We start from the raw sequence: 21,702 nt of genomic DNA on the forward strand, positions 1-21,702 counted from the left end.
GACTGGATATTTGGAAATGGAAACTAGAAACAACAAAGATATACACTACAAAATCAGCCTACACTATCATACAATATCGTCTTCTACCACAAAGTGAGAATAGTCAAATCTTCAACACAATTTGGAATATATGTCTATACCACCAAAAGTTGGTGTTTTCTTGTGGAGATTATTTTTAGACAAATTTTCATCCATAATCAATCTTTTCAAGAGGAACATCATATAGGAAGGTGTAGGTGTATTATGCCCATGGTGTAGAGACTCACAAGAGACAATTGCACAAGTGTTGTTTTCGTGCAAGATGATCGAGCCAATATGGAAGGAATGGTTCAAGGGTAAAAGCTATTCAGCAGTGCTTCCACAAGACCCATCTCAACACTTATGGCAACACATACTACCATCGGTAATAGTAGCAGAATCAAGAGTAAGGACAAGTGTTATGGAGCATAATCACATGGGCCCTGTGGAAGACTCGAAAGAAATTTATTTTTGAAGGGGAAGCTTTAGAACCTCAATAGCTACGACAAGAATATCTAATGGTTGCATGACCATGGTTTAAATTTCTGGGCAAAGCTAAACATTTGTCATACATGCAATGGTTTGTTGCCTCACATACGTGCTTGAAAAATTTAAGTGGTTGTGAATTTTTGTCTTGGAAATGTGACTAAAAAAAGGACAAGCAATGGTAACTTCCTTTGGTAACCATTGGTTATATGCACAAAATGGCATGATAGATAATTAATGCTTGGACCCTGAAATTGAGGTAGTGATCAATAGCTAGGGGGATATACATTTATTATAGGTATACAGGTTTAATACACATACAAATGCTAGCATTTATCTTGGTTGGTTGAACTTGGCTAGATAGCCACATGTAAATAGTTCATGTTTTCAATTATGCAACATTTATGGATTTATGGTTCATAAATGCATAATAATCGACACTTCTGAATGGCTATTCTTTTTTGTAGCTCCTGGGCATAACTTGTACCTTAGACACATCTAAATTAATATATTCATGCTTTGTTTGTCAACCAAAAAAAAGGCTTTGAAAAATGGAAAAGAGGTAGCAGAGGAAAGGAAAAGCAGGGGCAGTCGCATGCATGCTATGCGCAACGACAAGTGGTAATGGTACCTCAACAAAGATAAAATCCAGATTGCGCCCCCCTTTTCTTCAATTTAGACATCTATATGTTTTCTTCAATTTATTGATTGCCACTTATTCACTATTCAATTTGTGTTTTTAGACACACTCACTGAAAATTACAAAAAATACTTAATCAAGATATATGAATTTAGATAATTGTCTTATATTTTCTCTTATTTAAGATTTTGTTTCTTTTCAATGTAAATTGTAAATTTGTAGTTTGTTCTCTTTAACATGTCATTTTGTGAGGTTTCATATGCTTATTGATGGATTATTTTGTAGGATATTGAATTGGATTACATTTTTTTTTGGAGCAAGGTTTAGTGAAAGTTTTAAGTGGAAATTACAGCTCAAATGTGCTTAAGTTAGAATTGGAGGACCCAAATTGAAGTTCCTTTTTGGAGAAAATGAAAAAAGAAAGTTGTAGAGGAAAATTAGCTTTAACAAAATAACTTTTGGCTTAAGCTGAATATAGACAAAGGTTTAGAATTGCATAACTAGATCATTTGTTTAAGTCTGAAATTTTTTGTTTGAACATACACTCACTTAAGTGAAGATTTTTTGGACTGTATAAGTAGATTCTCTCGCTCATTTTGACAGACACATTCCTCACTTTGTAAAAATACATCCTTTACTAAAGTTCTTCTTCTCCAACTCTCTTCTTCCATTGTTCTTCTATCTTTCTTGTTTTTTGATGCTATTCATAGAGATGGGTAGCTAAATCCTCCATTGTTGGGGTTAGATTATATCTGAATGTTATGATCTTATGTATTTCTTTTGAAATAGTGTTATATATTCATCTTCCTCTTCAATGTTAGCTTTTTAGTTCTATACTTTATGCTTGTTATGGATTGATCTCCCATAACTTGATTTTTAGATGAGATTGTTATTGAAAAATACTTTTTTTTTTATCTTGAACTATGGTAAAATGCTCATTAAATCTCAGAGCTAGGAATAACATGAGGTGTAATGGTTATCTTTGGGTCATTGAGCTTCAAGCAAGTTTCTTTTTTAAATGTGTAAAGGGATTGACATTTAATAGAGAAACTTGTATATTTTCACCAAAAGAATTAGGAATTAGAATACCGTTTTTGAATTGTGACCAATATTAACATTGGATTATAAGTTGAGTATCATGTTTTAGTGTAGAGAGAGTTTGGTTTGGTGAAATTTAATCTCGGAAACCTTCATCATTTGAATATCATATTATTTTATCATTGTTTATCAAAAAATCCCAAAAATATTCTACCTTGTAGCTTTGGTTTACTTAATCTTTGTTGTTGAATGCTATGTTCAAATCATCATTGTTTATTTGTTAGTTTAGATTGTAAAAATTTGTAATATTTGCTAAAACATTGCGTAATTTCTTGTGGAAATGATATCTCTTATTTATTGAATACTATTAGATCGACGACTTGGTATGCTTGTCAATGATTCAACACCGATGGAGAGAGACATGTTCATGTTGGAGGAATTGATGGAAATGTTGAGGCAACATTTGTATGTGATGGTGTGGGTTTCATTAACTCATGACCGTGTTGATGATGAGAAGCACACTAGCAACCATGACCGCACCATACGCCGTCTTCATGCCTTGCAGCATGCTCCACCAATACCCAACCACTCATAGACACGCGGATACATGCACAATGACGTAAGGGGGGTGGTTTTATGAACAATTTCCCTCAAAGGATCTCTTTGCAAACAATTTTTGCAGGGGGTCTTTTTTTTTAAGGTATCCCGCCAGCACCACCAGCGGGTTCTTCATGCATGGGGTTTCGCCACTCCCATTGGCGAGATACCCCATGCCATCAGCCCAAGACCATCACCTCCATGCATCCATCATGTCCATGCAACCATCATCCATAGCAATTTCAGCCAGTCAAAGTGGCGGTATTGCTGCAGCTCGTGGAATCCGCCAGTGCCATTTGTGGGATTCCCTAAGGCTGGTTTGATTCCCTTCGCATGTTAGTGTAACATGTGAGGGGATGGGGGGGGGGGTAGGTTTCAGTATAGGGTTCATGCACGTTGTGTCCTTTTTGCTAGGGTTCAGTATAGGGTTTTCAGAAATAATGAAGAAAAAATTAAACATGTTCAGGGTTTAAAAAATAACAAGCTTTACTTTTTTTTTTAACATTGTAAGGAAAGTTTTTCCTTTGCCTTTAAATAAGAGTCTTTGTACCTATAATATCCACCAAATACACATTCTTCTCTTCTCTTCTGATTGAGTGTTTTGAGTTTTTGGAGTTTAAGTTTGTGGTGTTTGAAACAAAATTTGACTGGTGGTGGGGTTATTGAAAGCTTCAATTAAGTATGACGTAAATTTTTATATTATTATTATTCAATTTTAGTTAGTAATTGTTTTAGTTAGTAATGATTTTAGTTAGTAATGATTTGAGTTAGTAATTATATTACTTAAATTTTCAATCAGGTAATATAATTAGAATTGATATTTAATTATTTGTAATTATTTTAGTTAGTAATTATATTTAAAATAAAATATAAGTGAATTCAAGAAAATATTAGATAGTATTATATAGATGTATTTAATTTTTCTAAGTATTTTATAGTGTAAAAATAATCTAATGTTATATTAGATAGTATTAGATAGATGTTAGATAAATGTTACTTGTTATAGATGGGAGTAGGTAGATGTGTTTAAAAAAAAGTAGATAATATTAGATAGGTGTGTTTAATTTGTCGTAGTTATGACTAGTGTAAAAATTAATTAATTTTATTTGTTATAAAAAAATTGTAGATAGTATTAGATCAGTGTGTTTATAAAATATTGTGTTTAAATTTTTATACATATATCTAGTGTTAAAAAAAATTCTTGTTTAAATTTTCGTAATGTTATTTGTTATAAAATAAATGATAGATAGTATTAGGTAGGTGCATTAAAAAAATATTTGTGTTTAAATTTTTGTAATTATTTCTAGTGTAAAAATAAATTAATGTAATTTGTTATAAAAAAATTATAGATAATATTAGGTTACGTCCGTTTAAAAAATACAATTCATTTTTTTTACTTATTTGTAGTGTAAAAAAAAATTAATGTCATTTGTTATAAAAAAAATTTAGATAATATTAGGTTACGTTCGTTTAAAAAATACTATTTGTTTTTAATTTTTTATACTTTGTAAAAATAAATTAATTTCATTTGTTTTAACAAAAATTATAGATAGTATTAGATAGGTGCGTTTGAAAAATATATGTGCATAATTTTTTTAATTATTTCTAATATAAAAATAATTCAATGTTATTTGTCGTTTAAAAAAATTATAGATAGTATTAGGTTGTGTCCATTTAAAAAATACTATGTGTTTTTAAAAAATAATTCAATCTTAATTGTAGATTTAGAATATTTAATTTTTAAGTTATTAAAATTGCTCCGAGATGAAGTTTTATTATTTTTTGAATGAACTTTTAATCTGTAGTATTTATTAGATATAGATAAATGTTTTTAATTGATGATTTGTTATTTTTTGGTATGTCTCCCATTTTAATACCCATTTTAATTTGATCTGTAGTATTTATTAGATTTTTATATATATTTTTTTAGAATTAACTTATAATTTGTAGTGTGTTATTTTTTAGATTTAGAGTATTTAATTTTGGAGTTAATAAAATTGCTTCAGAATTTAATTTTTGTTAGTATGATTAATTATTTATAAATTTTTTTTGTAGGTATATTTTGGTATAAGATGAATTCTGTTATACCAGTCTTATATTTCAATGGAAGGGTATATGAAGAGAATACCGGTATAATATTTGAAGACAGTAAAAAAGCAATTCAAATTAATCGTGAAATGAGTTATAATGCTTTGGAAAAAAAAAAGAGAAAAGGTAAGGTTAGCAAATAATGAAATTATTTCTTGTATAAGCTGCAGATTTTTAGTTTCAGGAAAATATATTGCATTACAAATTTGTGATGACGAAGATGTTGAAACTATGATCGAAAGTTTTCGGCAACAAGAACAAATATCAGTTTTAGAATTATACATAGAAAAGGATGTTGCTAGTGGTTCTGCGTTTCATTATGCAAATTCTGTTAGATCATGGAAAGTGCAGAGTGTCCAATGCCCATTTTATATGAGGGCAATTTTATCTAAAAAAATCGATTCATGGAAAGTGACACAATGGGGTGGACCACACACATGTCTGAATATGACTATATGAGAAGCTTGATTCAGATTTCATTGCCACCTGTGTAGTAGGTACGTGTTTTATGCTCATATTATCCTAGTTTTGCGTTTCTTGGTTATTTAATTTTTTTTATTTTATTAACAGACATGATTAGAGAATATCCATCAATAAAAGTTTCTTTGATTCAAGAAAGGATAAACAGTGCATTTTCATATAAGGTTTCATACAAAAAAGCATGGATGACGAAAAAAAAATGTAGTAGATATGGAAGAGAAGGACACAACAGACGTCGATGTTCAATGCAATATGAATGTGAAAGTTCTTAAATTAATTGATTTATGTATTTTATTTTTCTACTTGAATGAAATGGAACTTATCGATGATAAGTTTGTTTTTTAAATTAGTTATTATTATATTTCTGTGCGCGCCATAAACTTGATCAATTGGTTAACATTCATAACATAAATGATAATACAAGTCTAAATTTAAATTAAAAACATACAAAAGAATTTAAATACTAAAAAGAAAATCAATCGTCATGATGGCGGTGATGTCGTGAGGATGTGCCGCATGGACGATCCCATCTTCGTGCCTGTTTGTCAGGATTTCTTTTGCCACAATGGCCCCCCTCTTCATGTTGGTCAGCCTCAAGAGAAAATTGGTGATGCAAATCAACACCTAATAATTCATCCATATTAGGTACTGCTCCGGGTACATTCCATTGAGTACATAATGGGGCATTAGGTGTTTCAATTGGAACATCGTGTTACTATGAAAGGGTCATAGTAGGCCATGGAAAATTCCCATATGTCTCTGCAACACCACCTAATGAATGTTCGCTTGCTGACGTATCACTTTGATGAGCTTTGAATGGATACTAATACATCTGTGTCGGATACTGAGAAAATGCTAGTGGTGCGTAATACATTCCATGGCCACGCTCTGCCATCTGTGGGTACACATATGGTTCGGCTTCAACAATCTCCCTTCGTTTGACTATGCCTTTAGTTTCAATACTTGATTGGAGAATATTTAACTGTTGGGTTAGAAATTCACGTTCTGTTGCTGGACCATGTGACAAAGGTTCAATTATTCTCTCCTACTCTTCAGATAAAATTGTTATTTTCTCCACATATGGCATTAGATCGTCAACCGTTCATGTATTTCTCCCTTGTGGTGACACCATGTACTGTAACGTCTCTGCAACTTTAGCCAACAATTATTACCCGTTCAAATTCATGAACTCAAATTTTATAAATTATTTGAAGTTAAATATGACAGAAAAAATAAAAAATACCAGTGTCGCCATGTTTGAGTTTTTAGGGTCAACAAACATCTTTGTTTTACGTCTATACCACACCATGTAGTCGGAGTTAAAACTCAGTAGACCTTCTTGTCGTGGATAAACATCGACCCTAAAATCAGTCCGATTGTTCCATTGATTGATCATTGGGCCTAACAGTTGCCCCCGATTTTCCTCATGTTTTCCTCTCAAAGATATGCCATGAATATTAAATGGTTACGAAGGAGAACTTGGAATTGGTTGTTGCATGCCAAATTGTCTCAAAACTATCGGGTTGGTGCCACTCAATGACTTGGAAACAAATTAGTGGCACCACCGCGCACCATGCAACACTTCCAACTAAACAAACTGGAGGCAACGCTGACATAACATTTGCTGAGTAAGGCTCCGAGACAAACTGCACATAGTTCCAATTTTGATTAATTTCAATGAAATATGAAATGCCAAATTTTTATTTAAGCAATAAATTTAAATGTTTTTACCTTATGTCGTTTCAATATATCTAGTTTGCGACGAAAAAGTACCAAATCATCATTACCAATATGTTGATTTCCACGTCGCAGCCACCTAAAAAAATCTTAAATTACAACTTACATTATTAATTATTTTAAAATCAAATCTAATTTTTTAAACAACTAACCTGTGTCCAAGTGGTTTGTTTTCTATTATGGGAGGAGTCCTTCTTGGAGTCAGAGTTGTACATCGTTTCCATACCCACATTTGTATTAAGATGCACATACCTCCAATTGATTTAGTTGTATAATTGGTAGCGCTGCACATCTCTCTATATAAATAACCAGTACAGCAGATCCCCATGAATACATGCTGCACTCTCTGAAATTCCGTAAAAATTGTAGGTATCTTACCAAAACTTTGTTACTGCTTTTGTCAACAAATAAGACAGCTCCAATGAATCGAAGGATCCATGCACGATAAACCTTTCTACATGTTCTAAATTACCGCCGTGGTTATTTAAATCTGGAAAATGGTGAGCCAACCAACTTAATTTAATCATATTGCCTTGAAGTTCACCTTCTTCTGGTCTGACTCCTAACAATTCTTCACATAAAGCAGTCCAATTAAGGTTTGTTGGACCAATTAACGGTAACCCATCCAAACGGAGACCTAATAAAACAGAGACATCTTGAAGAGTAATAGTACACTCTCTGCATCTCATGTGAAAAGTATGTGTTTCCGACCTCATCTTTCTATCATGGCAGTGATTAATGCCGCATTTATTTTTAAATATCCCATCTTCATAATCCAGTAAAAACCAGATTGACTAAGTAGAGGAATAATCTCTTCTGATATTTCTTCTTGTCCTTGATATGTGGGGACAACTCTTCTAATACGTAATTTTCTATCTTCTTCCTCATTCCAAAAATATGCTGTGAAACATGCTTATCTTGCATCCACAAACGTCACCATCAATGAGACCAGAATTAATTGAAATATTTGATGAACATGACGAAGAAGAAGCCATTAATACTACACCACAAAAATTATGTGTTTAGTTTAAAAAATTAATCTTCACCTCTAAAAAAAAAGTCTTCCTACTTATTCATATTCAAATATATTTAAATACAAATAAAATTAATACCAAATTTTGGCCCTAAGGCTTGTCAAAATACACTCACAATTGCAATTTCAACATCTCAATTAAAATTAGTATTAATATTAAAAAATCTCAAAAATTATAACATGGCAAAAAATTTCATTCAAATTTTACACTAAAAATAATTACGAAAGATTACACATAGATAATATTTTTTAAACGCACCTACCTAATACTATCGATACTTGTTTTATAACAAATGACATTAATTTATTTTTACACTACAAATATGTACAAAAAATTAAAAACACATACTATTTTTTATACGCACATAACCTAATACTATCTATAATTTTTTTTATGACAAATAAGATTGAATTATTTTTATATTAGAAATAACTATGAAAAATTATACACATATATTTTTTAAACGCACCTACCTAATACTATCTACAATTTTTTTTTTATAACAAATGACATTAGTTTATTTTTACACTACAAATAAGTACAAAAAATTAAAAAACAGATAGTATTTTTTAAACGGACGTAACCTAATATTATCTATATTTTTTTTTATAATAAATAACATTAATTTATTTTTACACTAGAAATAATTACAAAAATTTAAACACAAATATTTTTTTAACACACCTACCTAATACTATTTATAATTTTTTTATAACAAATAACATTACGAAAATTTAAACACAAATATTTCTTTAACGTACCTACCTAATACTATTTATAATTTCTTTTATAACAAATAACATTACGAAAATTTAAACACATATATTATTTTATAAACGCACTTATCTAATACTATCTACAATTTTTTTATAACAAATAAAATTAATTTATTTTTACATTAGCCATAACTCCGATAAATTAAACACACCTACCTAATATTATTTACTTGTTTTTAAACACATCTACCTACTACTATCTATAACAAATAACATTACATTATTTTTACACTATAAAATACTTCGAAAAATTAAATACATCTACCTAATACTATCTAATATTTTGTTGAAAACTTAACTAAAATAATTACAAGCTAAAACTCAATAATAATAATATGAAAATTTAAATGACACCTGATTGAAGCTTTCAATAACACCACTGGCCCAACAAATTTTTTTTTGAAGCAGCACAAACTCTAACTCAAAAAACTCAAAGGCATAATACAATACAAGAAGAGAATGCGTGTATTTGATGGATATTATAGGTGGAAACAGCCCTATTTAAAGGAAAAGGAAAGAGGATGGCTTCCCGCACGTTCAAAAAAAAAATTAAAGCTCAAAACCTTTCTTCTGCAAACCCTATACCTAAACCCCTGAAACCCTAGCAAACAGTATAAAGCATGCATGAAGCCCCTACACTGAACCTACCTCTGCATCACTACACATTGGCACTGCACCAAGGGTTTCTCGCCAGCACTGCTGGCGAAATCTGCAAGGCAATATCGCCAAGCCTACTGGCAGAACTGGTGCGAAACTGGACACTGGATGGCGCTGCAGCAAACGCGCCAGTTTGATTGGCGGAAAATATGCATGGATGGATGGCATGCTGGTGGATGGTAGGTGGATGGATGGCATGGGGTATGTCGCTTATCCCACTGGCGGAACCTTTGGGTGCTTTATGCTGAACCAAGCCTGAAGCAAACCTGCCATTGGCAAGACATCTTTAAAAAAAGAACCCCCCCATGAAATTGTTTCAAAAGAGACCCTCTGAGAGAAATTATTTGTAAAAGTACCCCCCCTTACGTCATTTTGCCCGCGGATACATCTTCAATTCTATTTTTGCATGCTCATCAACCATATATGTACATACTGCATTCGCCTGCTCTGACTACTTTCTTGTCGTCAACTTCTTTCTTGTACTTTTTCAACGTTACTCAAAACTCTTCTTTTAACTTCATTTTCCCTTTTCATTGTTGCGGACAGGACAAATTCAATTGCAATAATGTCAATAGGGGGATACGTGGCACATAGACAAAATATTTATTCACCAACAAAATATTTTCCTTATAAATTATATGTTGGTTAATTTGAAAATCGAGATGATACTGGATAAATCTGAAGTCGTGTATAACACTTTCAGATTGAATCAAATTTCGGGGTTCAACCAAAATTGTTCAATCGGATAAAATCAGAAAATTATAATTCAAGAGTTTTGTTTTGGTCTTGTATGTTTTGTCACCCGTTATGCTTTCTGAACCAGAATGATTATTTATGATCAAAGAACAGGTGGTTTTTAGCGGTTGATGAAAATTTTTTCTTTTTTAAAAACTGCCGTTGATGGAAGTTTTAGTAACTTCCATGTAACTTCCAACCGTTGATGGAAGTTTAACTTTCAACTGTTGATGGAAGTTTTAGTAACTTTCATGTAACTTCCAAAATTTGTCTAAACCGAACATCTCGTTATTACATTAAAACAAGCGTGCACTCTTATTTTAACATAATAAAGAGATCAATTACACTAAAATGTCCAACATTATAATCATATCATTAATCATAAATGTATATAAATTACTAAATTAGAGAAAAGAAACATTTTTTAACGCAAACAAAATCATATCATTTCATTAAGGATAGTTGAGAGTACATAGGTTGGGATACAAATAAAATCATGAAAACTAACCTGAAATTTTGATGTCCTAACTGATTTTGATGTGCTAACTAATTTGTGAGCAACAAGATTAATTTTTCCTCACAAAACTCACACAAGAGTTTCGAACTGATATGAGAGAAGCCCTACACTTGCCTAATAACGTGGCCATTTTTTGTTTATTCGAGATTCTCCTTTATAAACTTGCAATCTGTTTCGAAGACAACATTGGTGAGCTGGAGTTGCTGGAAACCAAGCGTCAGTTCATGTAGTATAAATTAACTTAATTACTTTGGCAATAAAGCAGTTTATAATTATAATTTTAGTAAAAGAACTTATAGATATGTACATGTTTTTCTTAAGAATCAATATTTGAAACAAACCAATATATGGAGCTATATAAAATATTAGCATATCAAGCCATTAATAAAATAAAAATTATGATAGAGCAAGTATTTTATGACTAGATATGTTTACGAGCTACTGTTGTATTTTCATTTGTAAATAGAATCTTGTCGTAGGTTTAACAAACTCAATAATGCATATCGAGTAAGGGATGTGCCCCGTGCATAATTATGGTGGGTGGAAATTAATTGACAGTTGAACCCATTACTGTTACTTTGACAGAAAAATCTGTACCTAATTGTCCTCTACTGACGGGTCCTATTATAAAGAATCAATAAATAAATATATCATCCATTAATAATTTATTCATTCAACTAATATTAAATTCAATATCCTTTAATAAGATCATAAATTCAAATATTATAAATAAAAAAATATGATTGAGAAAAAAAAGTTCACTAAAAATAATTAATAATATCTTTTAATGAAGATTAATTATCAATAAAACTAATAAATATTTCATATCAATATCATGTAAAAAAAATATAATCTAGATATGAAACAATATAATATAATATCTCAAAGATGTTACATTAAATAATTAATAAAAAGAAAATTTTATTAAAATTTAAGATAAAAGTTTATTAATTGATAATATTTTTTATAAAAATATTTTACTTTTAATATGTATTTTAATGGTATTTTTTACAACTAACTTTTTTAAGGACTTATAGTTTTTGCCTCCTAAACTTTTTTGAATTTATGCCTTTAGTCCTAGTCTAAATTTTATCATATCAAAGTTTATGATTTTTTTCTTCGTCGCCACTTTTAATTCTTGCATTCAAGTAACAATATTGATTGATAATATAACAACGATGTTAACAATCCAATAACTTATTACATCATCAAAAAATCTAACAAGATAGTAAACCTTAAAATAATCTAAAGTCATATAAGGTTTTTGTCCCTAAACTATTTCATAATTTGATTTTTAGTTCTAAAAAAATGCCACTTTTAGTCCTTATTTTATTTTGTTAGCATTTTTAGCCCTTGGTATAAATTTAGATTTGTTAAGTGATTATGTGTCCAACATAAATTCACTTCAACATGATACATGCAAGTCATGTGCCATGGATGTTATGTGACCCTGCTTGAATATACCATATGACAACCTCATGTTATGCCAAGTGTTATTACATGGAGGTATCATGTGACATTACTTGAAGGTGACACATGGTAATCTTGTGGGTATGTCACTTATTGTGGTGTTACGTGATACAATATTTTCTTTGCATTTTTAACTCTTAAAAAAATTTAAATTTAAATTTTAGTCTCTATAAAATTTTTACCTTTTGATTTTAGTCTTTATATTTTTTAGTCTTAATTTTTTTTAATTATAATTTAAGTCCTTTAATTTATTGACTCAAAATAACTTGAACTTGCATTTTTCCTAATAAATTTGGGATAAATACTAGTATATTTTATTAGAATTACTCATCAATCCATTATGATTGGACTTAGACCCCAAAATATAAGATGTGTTTGACCTTTATTAAGGATTAATGACAAATGTATAAGTGAAACCACATGGTCCAAATATCCACAACTCACTTGAAATACTTAAAACTCACCTAACTAGTAATCTACCCAAACTGAAAGACTACTTGGTAAAAAAAAAATGAACTTAAAATAAGTGTAATTAGTTTCTCACTTTAGATTTTTTTGGCCAAAATCTAACTATAATTGATCAATGAGTATTCCTAATAAAAATAGTATTTAATATTCTAAAATTTAGGGCTAAGTGAGCTTTTGATTTATATGAATAATAGGTTAGGTGTGCTTAAGGTATTTCAAGTTAATCCAAGTGAGTTAAGCTAACTAATGTCTAGATCTCTTAGTTCTACTTTTATCTTCTTTTATTATTTCTTAATAATGATTTGAACAATATTGTGTGATCATTTTGTGATCATATTGATGAGATGAAAGCAAATAACGAAGAGATTAAATATTCTAATATTGACTAAAGACAAATCTTTAAGGACTATAAAAACTAGAATTAAATGTTTTTTTTTTTAGTGATTAAAATTGAAAATAAGAATTTTATAAGGATTAAAATTGAAAGGTAAAAAATTTATAGGAACTAAAATATGAATTTAAATATTTTTATTTTAAGGACTAAAAATAGTATAAAAAATATTAAAATGGATAATTTTTTTTACAATAGTTTATTTAACACAATATTTTTTCTTATCTTATTAAAATGTACTATATGACTCTTAGACGAATTGGTTGTGATATTTTAATTATTTTAACCCCGAATAAATACCAATTTTGATGACTTCATTCTAATTTTTGTAACCCTCGTTCTTTCTGCCCTACGCCAATTTTGTTTTTCGCCTTGTATCTCTCCCAATTCCTCAGTTTCCTTCTTTCTTCATCTTTGTGTCATGGCCAGAGGTTCTTCCCAGTCTCAGTCCTCCACTTCAACAGCCACGCGACCAGGACCAGCAGGCATGGCTCCCCGCGGTTCCGCCGCCGCCACCGCCGGCATGCGCCGCCGCCGTCTTGGCGGCGGAAACAGCTCCGCCAGCACCGGCGTTGGAGGCGGCAGCAGCAACATGCTGAGGTTCTACACGGACGACGCCCCGGGGCTGAAGATTTCGCCGACGGTGGTGCTCGTGATGAGCCTCTGCTTCATCGGCTTCGTCACCGCGCTCCACGTGTTCGGCAAACTCTACCGCTCCAAATCTGGTGGCGCCGTTTGATCTTTTGGAGATGTAGTTCCGATCCGTACCCGATCGCTTTGTTTTCTGTTTTTAATTCCGTAATTTAGTTAACACTTGCTATTTTGTAGTTGTGAAATCAAATCGTTGACTATCTTCTTACTGTGGTTAATGGAAAGTCGCTTTTGTTTTTGCTTTGGCCTTAAACGTGGATCTGTTGTTTTGCTTAATCATGTATCTTAATGAGTTAGGTTTGCCATTCTTCCTTTTTCTCAAAGGAATTTGATGGTTTCCTTTGGACAAGTTATATTTGATCAAAGTTTATCAATGCTAATCTTCTTTCGATTTTTATTTTATTTTTCCTTCATGGTGTATGTTCGGAAAACAAGTTGAGATTTTAGTCTGCAGAAATGATTTCAGAGCATATCACATAAAAAACATTGTAATGAAACCTAATCTTGCCTTAATTAAACTGAATCAAAGGAGCGATTTTAATTAAAACAACTCCAGATTGATGTAGAAGTTTTCTACCATCACTCTAGGATGTGCCTGAATAATGCTTGATGTTAGATAGAATGCATGTTGTCTGCACATGTAAGAATTTGACGGCAAAATCAAACTGCAAGATAAAAAATGTTAATGAAAAAAAACGAGAACATTAATCAGTCAAAATTTAGATTAAAGATTAAAAATGAAATTTTGAAAAAAAATTTAAGGACAAAAAATGATATTAAACCCTTTTAAATATCATAAATAATTGAAATACTATATTTTTATGAAACAACTAACGAAAAGAAGAAAGTGACTAAAAGTTAATATGTTTGTGACTTTTTTTTCCACGTGTCTTTCTTTTTGGAGATAATTTTGTTTGATTTACAATTGATTACTAAATGTGAAACTTTTTCTAACAAAAAATTGAACTTTGATTCAACACAATATGAGGAACTAACCTCTTCCACTGGATCCAATTCTCTGTTGGCAATATGTTCGTGACTTTGAAACTTACTTTTCAACCCGTCCAATTTGAAAAATGTTACACCATTTTTAAAATATATTATATTATTAGGTGAAATTTATACAAATAAAATATGAATTTACTTTTTTATTTATTATTTTATGAGATTTACATAATTTTTGGGGGGGAATTACACAAATTTTATTTAATAGTAAAAGTATATTATTAACATAGACTTATTGAAAATGAGGTAAAATTAAAGGTAATCATACCAAATACTAGGATTGGAGGCATTGGTTAGTTATAATATATTTGAAACAGAAAGGAAGTGAAGTTTTGAAAGAAAGAAAGGAAAGGCAAAGTTGTCACCTTCACCCCTACGGCGAGAAAGGAAGTGAATAGATATGCATTGGCATTGCCACGCTATTATCTGGAAATAGGTTCGCGTAGCGTTTAATGCGCTGAACGCCTCATTTGTGTTTGAGATGGAACAGTGCAGAGTAACCAACTGTGCCACAAACACAACCACACACAAGAACCCAACCCACCTTAACTTTCTCTCGCCGCACTCACTTCGATCTGTTCTGTCTATCACCATTCACCACTCCTTATTTCTCAGCGTTTCCCTCTCAAAACAACAACCTGAGGAGAAACCTTAACAGCAATGTCCGTCATCGACATTCTCTTCCGCGTGGATGACATATGTCAAAAATATGACAAATACGACATCGATAAGCAGCGCGAGCTCAACGCCTATGGCGACGACCTCTTCGCTCGCCTCTACGCTGCTGTCGAATCCAGCATACAATCCGCTCTCAATGTTCCATTCTCTTCTCCTTAATTAATTCATTAATTTTGCTCTGTCTCCATTGCTTTTGTTGTTGAAAATGACGTTGATGTGTTGTTGTTTACTTCAATGCAGAAATCCGAGGTTGCTTCCACGGAGAAGAACAGGGCATCTGCTGCGGCTTTGAATGCGGAGGTTCGTCGAACCAAAGGTAGACTCATGGACGAGCTTCCTAAACTCCGCAAATTGGTCCATAAGAAGGTGAACCTTTTTGTTTCACAACTCTAACGTTTCACTGCTCTGTTTCTTCACTTTTTCATCCTATTAAGAACACCTTTATTAATCTTTCTTTCGCGTACACTAAGACAATCACTGATTGTCTTCCTATACAAAAAAAAAAAAATGCATGAACACTGCACATCTTGAGAGAAAAAAGAGACGTTTAAATATAATAAGGAATATGATGAGTGACACATTGACTTTATAATAATGGAATGTCCACATATCATTGTTCTATCAAGAGAGTTCTTACACTAGAACAAGAGATTTAAGGAAGTTCGACAAATGTGTCCTCGGAATGACTATCTCTTTTTCTTTTTTATAAACAATGAATTATATTGTAATATACCCCTACATTATCTTAAACCGCGTATATTATTTTAATGTGTGCGGAGGCTTTGCCCCCATACCCAACCCACTTCCTAACCCAACAACAGGTACCCTTATACTGCACTCTTACTTTGTCTTGCCCATAAAATACGAGGCATGTACAACAGAAAGAAAACCAATTCTAAGTGATCATTGTTTAAACCATAATGAATTTTTATGTTTTTTATGTCATTAGAAGGAATGACTTTTCACACAAGAGATGACTGTGATCATGGACTTGAATAATTTGTCTGCTGGTTTCATTTCATTTAACCTGCTTTAAAAACATGTTCCATTCTTTTGATGGTTTGTTTTCACTAGAGTCCCTTTGTCACTTGTAGAGGGTTGGCTAAAACTAGATATTGTGTTTCAGAAACCTTTCAAATGTGCCCAATGGCCCACCTTCTACTGGTGTATGTTTCAGCAAGAAATCAATGGATAAAAATAAAAACAAACAAGGCTATGCTTTAGTATATTTAAATAAAAACCAATGCTATTTAAATATATTTTCAAAAGAGGGAAGGTTTTAGTATGCTTCAGTTTGCTTTGTTTCTTGGGGTCTATGCTATCTTCGATTAGCAATAATGGAAGAAAGGTTTTGGTTGCGTTTCAAAATCTAATACTATCAATAACAGGTTAAAGGTCTCACAAAAGAGGATATGGCCATACGTCAGGATCTTGTTCTGGCATTGCCAGAGAGAATCCAAGCAATACCAGATGGTATTTCTGGTGCTGCTGTTCAAACTGCAGGATGGACTGCTACCTCATCTCAGCCGCATATCAAGTTTGATTCATCAGGTCATCGGCGTTGCTTATACTAAATGCATTTAATAGCAGCATTTGAATTAAGTTTCAATACTGATTGTCTCTTTCGTTCCCAACCTCAGAGGGGCATCTTGACAGTGATTATTTCCAGCAAAGTGAAGAATCCAGTCAGTTCCGACAAGAGTATGAGATGCGCAGGACGAAACAGGTAAGCAAGATTTCTTGAGTATTTCAATTACCTTGTCTGTTAATTTCTAAATTAGGTTTATAATCATTTTATGGTATTTTGCCACTGGCTGATCTACAGTCTTAAGATGATTTAAATTTTTATTTGTACAGGATGAAGGACTTGATATCATATCAGAGGGACTGGAAACCTTGAAGGATCTGGCACAGGATATGAATGAGGTTTGTTGTGTTGTGCATCTAGCTCGGTTTAGGAGTTTTGTTGAAACATGTTGGATTTCAAGAGAATAATCATTTTCTCATATTTCCCTTCCCCCCAACTATGCTCAGGAAATTGATCGGCAAGTTCCTTTAATGGATGAAATTGACAGAAAGGTAAAATAGTTATTTATTCAGTCTTGCTTTTCTATGTTCAGATAGATAGTTTTCACAAAATAATACCATGCGTGACCTGATTATACAGGTGGATAGGGCAGCAGCTGATGTGAGAAACACTAACGTAAGGCTGAAGAAAACTCTCACCGAGGTAATTGACGTGATTAATTGCACTGTCCTCCTTTCTGCGGAAATTTGCAAGTTTACATTGAATTTCAATTTTTGTTTCCTCTACAGATAAGGTCTAGTCGAAATTTCTGCATCGACATCGTTCTGCTCTGTGTTCTTCTTGGAATCGTTTTGTATTTATACAAGTAAGTTCATTGTCATATCCCTAATTCCGAGCCTTCTAATTGAAACATTGTCGGTGACAAAAACATTTGCTTATGTTGTCCAAAATTTACTTTCTCTGTTATTAATTTGCTTTTACTATTGAACTCTGCAAACAGCTGCTTGATTTCTTACATGAAATACCACTGCTCATTTGTGTACTTTACAAGACTACTTATCGTGACTGCTTTTTGGCACACTACTAAGTGAGGTCATCTATCTAGATTTTGTAACATGTACTGGCCTAGATACCCGTTTTTGTGCCCTTTGTGTTTCGTGGCACCCTATATTTGAATGAATTGTGAAGTGCTTTGACATTGATTGCAGCAGTAATACTAGTCTCATTATCATCATGTGCTTTGCACTATTATATAGGAAAGCCTTTGCTACTTCAATTTGCTGAGTTGTATGATAAATTCTGTTACATGCGTATAATTGATCATGTTATTATGATGGTGGGACATTGGATGTACTTTATTTAGTTGTTTTAAAGCCAATTAACAGGAATAAGCCATATTACTTGTGTCTGCAAGCATGGTCTTTTTCTGCTTTAATTGTATGATTGGTATTCATTGGTTGTGAAGATGACATCTCTGATACATTAAATATCAGCTACTATTTTATTCATCATAACAAAACATGCCATGAGTGTTGATATTTATTTATTTTATGCTAATTCTGCCCTCTTTCTTTCTTCTCCTGGTTAACACAACATCTTCTCTTTATTTCAGTGCTCTGAGGTGACTTGATATTGAATTCTTTCCCTTGATGTACTGGTGTCCGTTTGTAATATGGTATTACATCCTTGCGCTATCTGAGGGCTTTCAGTGTAATTTTCCAATATTACATCATGGTTCAGCTGCTGGATAATGGCAACATATATTATACCAATGTGCTTTGTAATCCTTTGATGTATTAATGGCCACTTTGATATGTCTTTTCTATAAATCTTGCCTACTATTTCTCTTTGACTGAAAGTCTCTGTATACTAGTTAGAAGATTGATGTTTGGGGCACGTCTGTCTTTTAACTCCATTCTCCCATAACCTCTCAAAAACAACTTTTCATTATTAAGTATTAGCTCAATCTACCGTTAATGTTAAAACAATGGCTGAAACACACGGTGCAAAGTGCAACGTAAAAGTTTTGATGTCCACATATATATGCATTTACTTGAAGTTCATGATGATTTATGCTGATTCATCGCTGAAGTGTTTGGCTTAGTACTTCAATATGACTTTCAAATAACACGTAACTCCTGTAAGTTGCAGAAATACAGAATACAAATTGTATCTACACGTTATAATTACTAGGTAGGATAAAGTTCTAGTTGAACTGACACAGGGCACGCTCAAGAAGCTAGTTGGCCGGGGCATTGTTTACAAGGAATTTCATGAATGCATGGAAACTTCTATATGTAGCTATTGCCCCATGTTGACTATGCATAAAGAAATACAGCAATAATTCGCCGGAATAGGGCCCATTATCCTTCAGGTTTCTCCTACGTCTTAAGTTGTATAATCCATGAAAATCTACCTGTGAAGTAAAGGGACGTTGACTGTCTTATAATAAATACCTTCATCACTGATGGTACCTTCCTGAAAAGTCTAATTCGTTTAGCTCTTGAAAATTGATGGTAGGATCTGGTGGGTTCCCATTGAAAATGTCATCTTGAGAATGGTTTTGGTTGTAGCAATTCAATTCTCTACTGTTCAACACTTTGCTAGTAGATCCGTCCATTCTGTTATCAGTGTTGAACTTCCTGTTGAAAGAAATGAGATTTCCATACTGTTCATCTTCATTGGATTTTCTTGTCAGTGGGTTGAAGTAACTTTCCAATGAAGGAATTGTCGTTTGAGAATTCCCTTTAGTGAAACCATCTTCATAATCTGAAACTACATTGTTGCCTTTGCAACCCTTAAAGCTCAGATTTGGCATGCTTTCAATGGGAGGAATAGGTCCACCAACAAGAATAGAGGCTATGATTTGATAGTCTTTATATTGATAATCAGGGATCATGTCAGCCCGACAGTTCATTTTTGTTGGGTTTTCTTCACTCCTCAGTAGTTTTGCTGACAAGTTTAGTTCACTAGGACTCTCTTGATTTTCACATGAATTCTTCTGAGAGTAGCCTTTATATCGAACCCGGCATAGTACCCAGTCATCCAACTGTGACAGCAAGAGGTATCCTTATTATTGCATCGAGTTCATGTATTATGAACTAGGGGATCACATATTCAGAAGCACATATGAAAATAGTGTGAATAGACGTAGCACGTTGCCTAGTACAAACAAAATCCTATATTATCTTTTCTTGGTATAAAATGATTGGTGTGTCTCACATTAATATATAGAATTTTAGTAACCATAAATCTAATTTACGTGAACAAAACTGAATTCTAAATTCATACCTTAGAGAAGTTGCCCGGTCCATGCTGTTCATCAATGGAATCTATATTATACTTTACTACGCTGTTCAATTGGCTTTGTCATGAGTTTTTAGTAGAATGGTGAAGGGAGAAATACCAAAATTCTATCCATGAAGTTGAAGTTAATTTTTTATGTTAAAATTTTTTATTTTAAAAAAACTGTTTAAGTTTGATATATCATTAAAATTGGGAGTGAGATTTTTAATCATGAATTCTTTTTTCTCCCTTTTAATAGGGGCACCAATCCGACCCTTAGCAGGACCATCAAGTATTGAACTCGGTGGAAAAATTTGTGCAGATATTTGTTTTATTTAAACTGTTATATGCTGCATTTCTTTATTCAATAGATTTTAAGTTCCTAGTAATCATGTATTTGATGAGGTGGTTTAAAGCTGCTCTTAAGAACTATGAAACAAAACGGAATGACTATAAATATCCTGTTATGTTAAACTAGTTATTTTCTCCCCCAAGGAACCATAATGTTTATTTACAAGAACACTTACTCTCATGGAGCCTTTTAGCCTTGAGGATTTGATGGTTGTGTCAACCAACCTATACTCATTCATGATCCAATCTGTCTTAGCACCCTTAGGAGGTCGACCTGAATAAAACACCAGAGCTTTCTTCACACCTATGCGCCTCGATCCGCAAGAAGAAAGAATTGGCTTGTCAGTTCCAGTTGCCTTCCAGTATCCTGAGGCTGCAGCCCTGTTTGGCCTCAATCCATTCGGGTACTTCCTGTCTCTCGGGCTAAAGAAATACCATTCTTCCTCTCCAAACAAGGACTTATCTGCACATTCACAACAACAACAACATAAAAAAAGATTCATTTTTCTCAACTGTATAAACTCAAACAAGACTTAGTAAACACAACGAGTGCATGGCAAAGGACAAACTCGGTAGCTCCCACGGGTTATACTTATAGAGATCAATTTCAGCAATAATGCAAGCTGGAAGTGGACGTGAACTGACTTTGTTTTCCAAGTAATGAACTATGAGTTCTTCATCGGAAGGGTGGAATCTAAAGCCAGGTGGAAAAGAGTAATTAGAGCCATGTTGATCTCCCTCCATCAAAGAAAATACTTTGTTCTTGACAAAAGGAGAGACCAAGGGAATCAATAAGTGCGATAATACCAATTTGGCTCCCTTGAAATAAGAGAGTAAAGTGTCATCTACTTATCCGCATTATATATATAATATTTCTCTAGTCCCATGCAGATATTGCTAACATTGTGGAGAAGATATTAGACACAGGAACCAATTAGTTGCATGTAAAGTTTGAGAGAAGAAGACAGAGAAACCCATCAATTTGGCTTTACTCAATGAAATTGACCTTCACCTACGTACTAGATAGCAACTTGCGCATGAGAGAGGTAATATATTATCTGCTTAACACCTC

The 21,702-nt window shown here is 32.5% G+C and overlaps 3 protein-coding genes across 3 annotated transcripts; 2 read left to right on the top strand and 1 right to left on the bottom strand.

Moving 5' to 3' along the window:
- The first annotated feature begins 13,438 nt into the window (after positions 1-13,438).
- LOC100814692 (protein transport protein Sec61 subunit beta) lies at positions 13,439-14,157 on the top strand. Its single transcript, XM_003540122.5, has one exon. It carries the CDS (start codon positions 13,554-13,556, stop codon positions 13,869-13,871), a length of 318 nt encoding a protein of 105 aa, XP_003540170.1. The 5' UTR covers positions 13,439-13,553; the 3' UTR covers positions 13,872-14,157.
- A 1,023-nt stretch (positions 14,158-15,180) lies between these two features.
- Positions 15,181-18,823, top strand: LOC100777251 (syntaxin-71). Its single transcript, XM_006592620.3, has 9 exons — positions 15,181-15,604; positions 15,707-15,832; positions 16,855-17,017; positions 17,107-17,192; positions 17,324-17,392; positions 17,501-17,545; positions 17,634-17,696; positions 17,783-17,859; positions 18,607-18,823. Exons 1-9 carry the CDS (start codon positions 15,449-15,451, stop codon positions 18,617-18,619), a joined length of 798 nt encoding a protein of 265 aa, XP_006592683.1. The 5' UTR covers positions 15,181-15,448; the 3' UTR covers positions 18,620-18,823.
- A 224-nt stretch (positions 18,824-19,047) lies between these two features.
- Positions 19,048-21,480, bottom strand: LOC100777776 (NAC domain-containing protein 2). Its single transcript, XM_003539361.5, has 3 exons — positions 21,200-21,480; positions 20,807-21,093; positions 19,048-20,043 (listed from the first exon to the last, which is right to left on the bottom strand). The coding sequence occupies exons 1-3, from the start codon at positions 21,372-21,374 to the stop codon at positions 19,456-19,458; spliced, it is 1,050 nt and encodes a 349-aa protein (XP_003539409.1). The 5' UTR covers positions 21,375-21,480; the 3' UTR covers positions 19,048-19,455.
- Between the last annotated feature and the right edge of the window lie 222 nt (positions 21,481-21,702).

This window comes from Glycine max, chromosome 12 (genome assembly GCF_000004515.6).
Source record: "Glycine max cultivar Williams 82 chromosome 12, Glycine_max_v4.0, whole genome shotgun sequence".
NCBI classification, from domain to species: domain Eukaryota; kingdom Viridiplantae; phylum Streptophyta; class Magnoliopsida; order Fabales; family Fabaceae; genus Glycine; species Glycine max.